At 32.1% G+C, this 6,769-nt stretch overlaps 1 protein-coding gene across 1 annotated transcript; it reads right to left on the bottom strand.

The window, feature by feature from the left end:
* Nucleotides 1–226: 226 nt before the first annotated feature.
* On the bottom strand, nt 227–4,312 carry LOC110925535 (protein RICE SALT SENSITIVE 3). Its single transcript, XM_022169475.2, has 7 exons — nt 4,091–4,312; nt 3,904–3,957; nt 3,604–3,771; nt 3,388–3,493; nt 2,784–2,825; nt 2,609–2,665; nt 227–815 (listed from the first exon to the last, which is right to left on the bottom strand). Exons 1-7 carry the CDS (start codon nt 4,225–4,227, stop codon nt 327–329), a joined length of 1,053 nt encoding a protein of 350 aa, XP_022025167.1. The 5' UTR covers nt 4,228–4,312; the 3' UTR covers nt 227–326.
* Between the last annotated feature and the right edge of the window lie 2,457 nt (nt 4,313–6,769).

Genomic DNA, 6,769 nt, shown 5'->3' with positions numbered 1-6,769 from the left:
TAGTTGAAACTTTTTCTTTTTTCTTCTTTCAAAAAAATTCTTCTCATTTAAACCCTCTACCAAATAATTATACACAAAAAAACCATTAAAAGCTAGATTTGAAGCTGAGGACTCAAGTGTTTCTTACCACGTAGCTACTTGAAGGCTCCTTAGCATTATTTATGTCATTAAAATTAAAAATAAAAAGTAACAAAATGCTCAAGAGAAAAAAAAAAGATATTATACATATGAAAAAAGACATGCTAATTAATATATGATTAGTTAGAACTACTACATACATAATTAAGCACTAGTAATTATCAACTAATTCAACTACATATAAGTAACTAATACCTATTATTGGTCATGCAACTACTTACATTTAAATCATGATGTTGAAAATGCTGATGGTGATGACCATAAGATGACATAGAACTGCTGCACTCTCCCACATCTTTAACCTCCTCCTCCTCTTCATCCCCCTCCTTTACCACCTCCTTCTCCGGTTCAACCGCCACAAACTGTGGTTGTGTCGCCTCGCAATATGGTGGAGCTGGTAGCGTTGATGAAGAAACCGGCACGACTGATGGGAGTTTTGATAGGAGAGCCTCAAGACTGCTCATGGAAGGAGTTATGTTGGTTGGTGGAATGTAAACTGCTTGTAAATCACCACCGCCGCTGCCGCCATGGAATGGCCATGCTTCTAGCATGTTGCACCCTTCTGGTTTAAAAGGGTACAATGAGGATGATGGGTGTGGTAATAGTACCCCTGGGATGCTCTCTATGTAGCTTAGTTTCTTTCTTAGCATCACAACAAAGTTCAAATCTTCTATCACCTTTAATTAATATCAAGTAGACATAAAAAATGAACAAAATTTGGAATTATCAACTTATAAAAATGCAATTAAAAAATCTAGTTGTAGGGATTCACTACTAGAAAAAAAAACTATTACTAACAATCAGAGCGGATCCAGCCTTGTTTTGTGGGTTCACATGAACCCACACGGCTTGGAAAAAAAACAGTGAGAACCGTGTGCGATTTGGAAAAAAATAGTGAAAATCTACCAAAACGAACCCACTGGAAAAAGTTCCTGAATCCACCACTGCTAATAGTACATTACCTGTTGGTAACCGGTCGGTGATATTAATCAAGTGGTAATATTCATCGGTGAAGACATTACTAACGCATGGTTTCCCAGCGGATCTTTACAGACGGATTAAATCCGTAAACCCTACCTTAACCGGGTGATAACCGACATATTTAGTTATTTAACATGGTTGATACAAAACAGGAAATTGAGGTTTTTAAGACTTAAGTTTGTAGTGATGAGCATTGTATTTTCAAAGATGCATGCAAGAGTATTTTGTAAATAAGGGCATTTTCCTAATTTCAAGAACAAGTATTTAATTACCTTGAGATCCCATTTAGGATCAGGTATATATATAGTGACAAATTAAGTAAAATGCAGTTTAACTGAACAATTATGAATAATGAATATCTTTAATTTTTATATGTTCACAATATTATTTTATATGAAACTCTAAAATTAGATGAGAAAGTCATAAGGATTCTTAAAGTTAATTTACAAATTTTTAGACATTAAAATGTGTAGTATTTTTAGACATTTTTATGATTTTTTCTAAAAGTAAAATACAATGTTCTCTTCATAACTAGCTTTGTAGAAAATTAAAAAAAATGTTATTATCGTGTGTTTACTATTATTGTATAATAATTATTTTTCATGATTACCATTACTACATTTATTATTTATCTATTACATGATATGATATGACCACACATGTGACATGTCGATTGTGTTTCAACAACAACTGTAAATTGACGTAGGACACATTAATCATGTTCAGGTGTCCGTAAATGTATCAGCTTTTAAAACATCCATGTCTTACATTTTGCAACTCTCTGCAACTCATAACAAACTTTCTCATTACTTTTGTTTATATATATTTAAAGTCTTTTACTGTTTGATAAACATTTGCGAAATAATTATTATTATTATTATTATTATTATTATTATTATTATTATTATTATTATTATTATTATTATGTTTAAGTTTAAGTATTTGATCCATGCTACTAAGAATTATTAGTTTTATTCTTTGTTAAATATTTATAATAAGAACATTAACATGTTTATATATCATTGAAATGATTTATCCATTGTTTACTAGAAATAACAAAATTTAATATAAAAATTAAATGATTTTAAAAGTATTATAAAAGAAAACATCTTAATAAAAAGTTTGAATAAACATTAAAATAGATTAGAAGGTTAGATTTAATTATGTGAACAATATTAATTAAAAAAGACTAAATATATTAACATAAATGTAAACATTTAAAAAGATTCGTAAAATTTGAATTATACTGTTTATTTTTGAATCATACATAACTTGTTTCAAAAACCGAAAAACCAAACCGAACCGTTGCTAAAACCGAAAGAAACGAAACAGAAAAAACCAAAACCGAACGCGAACGGTTTTAAAAAAACCGAAAACCAAACTTTTGGTTACAGTTTCGGTTTTACCAAAAACCGAACCGAACCGTGCACACCCCTAACTCAGTGTGTGTGTGTGTGTATGTATATATATATAGAGAGAGAGAGGCAACCTTGTTAATGGATCCCAGTTGAATAACACCTTCTCTTACAGCAATCAAAGCAATAGTCTTGTAGAAAAAACATTAAAGTAATTTAGATATAATTAGTTAAGAAGATGTATATATATGTGTGCTTTTGTATATACACATATATAGTTCTGTAAATTATGTTCTACTGTATTTATACCTTTATACCAGCTTGAAACTGAGCCTCCCATGTCCTAGGATGCTGTAATTCAAGCAAATAAAGAAGTACCCATAAATAAATAAATGATCTCATTTATAATCAATTTAACTAACCCTACCTAAAAGAGAATGAGAACCCTAGCTAGAAAAACTTTGGTTGATTCTATAAATTTATTTATCTTAACTAGTGAACTTTATGCATTAATACAGTGGAAGTTGGTAGTCACAAATCAGATAGATTTCCTTTAACTACAAATATGAACTTTTAAACATAGTTAAAAAATATTTCAGTTGTGCTTAAAACTGGTTAATGAGTAATTGAATGACTTACTATATTTAATTCTTAAGCAGTCAAAATCTAGAAAATCAACAATGTGATCCATAGCAAACCGATTAGCGACGAAGTGAATTGATAGCTACGGACCAGTTCCATAGCAAGGTGTTTTTTTTTTCGATCTATGGATATGAATATAGCACATACCAGTTTTTGTAGCCGAAGATATTAAAAATATACGTATCGCTTCTATTCCTACAGGGTAGAGGTAAGGTTGTCTACATCTTACCTTCTTCAGAGACCTTATCTTAGCTTTGCTATGATGACTTACCGAGTCTGCTGAGTTATTCCAAGCAGATAAAAAGCTATTTTCTTGATCACTTGGCTCTTTAAAAATCCACTTATGACTATGATCTGCTGCTACTTTCCCAATTAATCTGAAAAACAAATAAAAAAATTAAATAACCCTCAATGAAGATGTTGTAACTAATTGCATGCACCCAAGCAGTTACATGGTAAAATAGAAAAATAATTACAAAAAATATACCCTTCTCCGTAATTGTAGATTTCATGGGACATCTTGAAGAAAAGCTCCGGTTGAAGGCCTTGCGATTGTTGGTATTCGTGGTTTGGATATGCCAGACGGTCGCCGGAGCTCATCTCTCCGGCTGTTGAGGCTGCAAAATTACAGAAACCATCCTCCCATGCCAATATCCTATTCATTTATTTATAAAAAAAAAAATATATTAAGTATTTGGTTAAGCAAGAACTTGTAAATAGTTAACTAAAGCAAAAATATTATGATTGAAAAATAAGAATAGATTAATAAATAAATAAATAAATGTACCAGTTTCTTCTGTTGCCTCTTGACCTATCATATGCTCCACCTTGAGTATCCCATCTGATTGAGAATATATAAGAACATGATACATATGCCTAACTTTGTTTTCAGTTTTTATTGCATATATTGATTGATATATACAACAAAAGAAACTTGCTAAAATTAAAAAAAAAAATGTATAAAAATATTGTACTTAGGAGGAGGATAATTTCTAGGCAAGATCCTCCAAAAAACAGCATACACCCACTGTGAGTTTTCATGGATGCAAAAGCTTCTCAATGTGTGTTGAAGGAGATGAGTTATAGTTGATTGGCTTAGTTGCTCCTCCATTCTCTCTCTCTAATCTTTCTCTCTCTAAAAACACTCACTTGTATATATCTTTCTCTCCAGAGCAAATATTAAACCAAAACACCCTTTTCTCCCTTTATATAATGTCTTCTAAAACACCTCTCTCTCTCTCTCTCACAGTATGTATATATATGTGTGTGTGACATGCATAAGGGCGGACCTAGGTGAAGCCCAGGGTGGGCGGGCGCATCCTTTGAAAAAGTCCCTTGAAAAAGAAATTTAGTGTATTTTTTAGGCAAAAAACCCGACCGAAGCCCCTGAAAATATGCTTGAACCACTCATCCGCACCCCAGCAAATAATTTCTGGGTCCGCCACTAGACATGCAATTTATTTTTTCTATATGTATATTACACACACATACATAATATACTTGTGTTTGTGTAAGTGTGTTAAGAGAAAAATAGATAAATAAAGAGGGGTATTGGATTTTAATAATCCCAAGTTTCACTGATTGGCCGGTAATAATCCCAACTTTAAAAATTGCCTACAACAGTCCCAACTTGTAAGATTTTGGCCACCAATGATCCTTGTCTAACTAGGTTATAACCCAGTTAGTTTTTTGAAGTTTTGAGCGGCGGAGAAGGTCACTAGAGGTTGGAGATGACAAGTGGTGGTCTCCTTTGGTGGTTTCAGGGGTAAAGAAGGTCGTCGGAATAAGTTGCAGGTCACCGGAGTTGCGTAGATGGTGGAAATTTTAAACTTTTGAGAAGCGGAGAAGATTACAGGAGGTCGGAGATGATTGGTGGTGGTCTCGTTTGGTGGTTTCAGGGGTAAAACGGGTCGCCGAAATAAGTTGCAGGTCACCAGTCCAACAAGGTTATAACCCAGTTAGACAAGGATCATTGGTGGCCAAAATCTTATAAGTTGGGACTGTTGTAGGCAATTTTTGAAGTTGGGATTATTACCAGCCAATTAGTGAAACTTGGGATTATTAAAATCCAATACCCTAAATAAAGAGGACATACCAAGCTAAGAGGTTATGATTAAACTCTAGCATTTAAATATGAGAACCTCACTTACTTTTGATTTTCTTAGATCTGCTTACAAATAATGAATGGAAGATAGTAGAATATGAGTTCATTTTTATGAAATGGACCAATCCTAATAAGCATAAAGTAGTAGTTGACTGACAATTATAACAGTCCTTTTGAGTTTTGACCATTCAATTCATCATCATTTATGTCACATATATAGCAAGGTACACCTCTTTTATAAAAGCTCTTGTTTTATTTTTTTATCTTAATAGCTGTGTATGTAACGTTGTCTAGATAACTTGGTCTAGTGGTTAGTTACTTGGTATCTTTTATTAGATCCCAAGTTAACTCTCACTAGCATCACTTTGAAGGATATTGGTGGTTGCAATAAAGTTTAGAACTAGGCCTCTCTGGAGGCCGTTAGTTCGAAACCAAGCCGAACGGGGTTTTACCATAGTGGGCCTTTGGGCGGGCGGGTTTTTACCGGAACTGGTGGCTTGGTGGTTCAGGTATATATGCATCCAACTCTGGCCGTTATGGAGAAGGAAATGCATTTGCTCGATTAAAGGCATCCCGGGATATCCGATGATTTAGTTTAACATTAAAAAAAGTTATGTATCTAATGTTGAGTTAAAGGAAAAAACACGCTTCCTTGCACGAAGAGTTTTTTAAGCTAATTTTGTCATATTAATGTCTTTTTAGTAAAAAAAAAAAAATACATGAAAAGTCTCTCAAGACTCCTTTTACTATATGAAAGTACTTAATAATTTGTCTAAAACACATACAAATGAAAAAAGTTCAAATAATAAGCTTGTCATTGTATCAAAATAAGATGTTACGCGTATCTAATTATTTATTTGTGTGTCATTAATATTATTTTGAAAATGTTGAGAAAATTGACAATTTTAATTGGTAACAAGTCATTATATAAAAATGATTAACAAATATGTGCATTTTAAATAAGCTTAGGATTTTCAATATGACAAAATTAAGTAAAAAAAATAATTTCATATATTTTTAACAAATTTATAGATTTTAGTGTACCAAAATTTAGTTGGGTCACTTTTTTTTATAAACCCTTTATTATAATAGATTTTCATTAAAACAGAGACGATTACAGATTAATGGCAGGTAAACGGGCAAAAAGCTGTATCGCTACCTCCTTATGAATAGCAAACAAGTTGTGTCACTTTTCCATGCAAAATAAGAATATATGTTGGTTTACATACATATATAGTGGTATAAGATTAAGTATAAACAACAACTTTGAAGAAGAAATATCATCTTTACACTTGTGTTATGTATTACCAACATTTTCTTCTTCTTCTTTGTGAAGCATACATAAAAATGTTGTACTACTTTCGTGATTTCTTGTTAAATCTCCCTATATATGTTTACAGTTTGAAAATTATATCAACTGTATCACTTCAAACTACTCTCCATTTGGGGCAAATAATAGTAGGTTGGTTCTCATATTCTATGCTTTTTTGTTCTATTATCCTTGCTTCTAAATATATTTGAAAAGAGAAGTGATGATATATGAGAATCA

The sequence above is a fragment of the Helianthus annuus genome, chromosome 17 (genome assembly GCF_002127325.2).
Source record: "Helianthus annuus cultivar XRQ/B chromosome 17, HanXRQr2.0-SUNRISE, whole genome shotgun sequence".
In the NCBI taxonomy this organism is placed as follows: Eukaryota; Viridiplantae; Streptophyta; class Magnoliopsida; order Asterales; family Asteraceae; genus Helianthus; species Helianthus annuus.
Note: the sequence above shows the minus strand (reverse complement) of the source record. Positions and strands in the feature narration are given on the sequence as shown.

Excerpts from the sequence above, each read along its gene's own strand:
- LOC110925535 (XM_022169475.2), bottom strand. The coding sequence starts at position 4,227 with ATGGAGGAGCAACTAAGCCAATCAACTATAACTCATCTCCTTCAACAC. Across the intron at positions 3,958-4,090 it reads AGAAATTATCCTCCTCCTAA|ATGGGATACTCAAGGTGGAG; the intron begins GTACAATATTTT and ends ATTCTCAATCAG. Across the intron at positions 3,772-3,903 it reads AGAGGCAACAGAAGAAACTG|GATATTGGCATGGGAGGATG; the intron begins GTACATTTATTT and ends ATAAATGAATAG.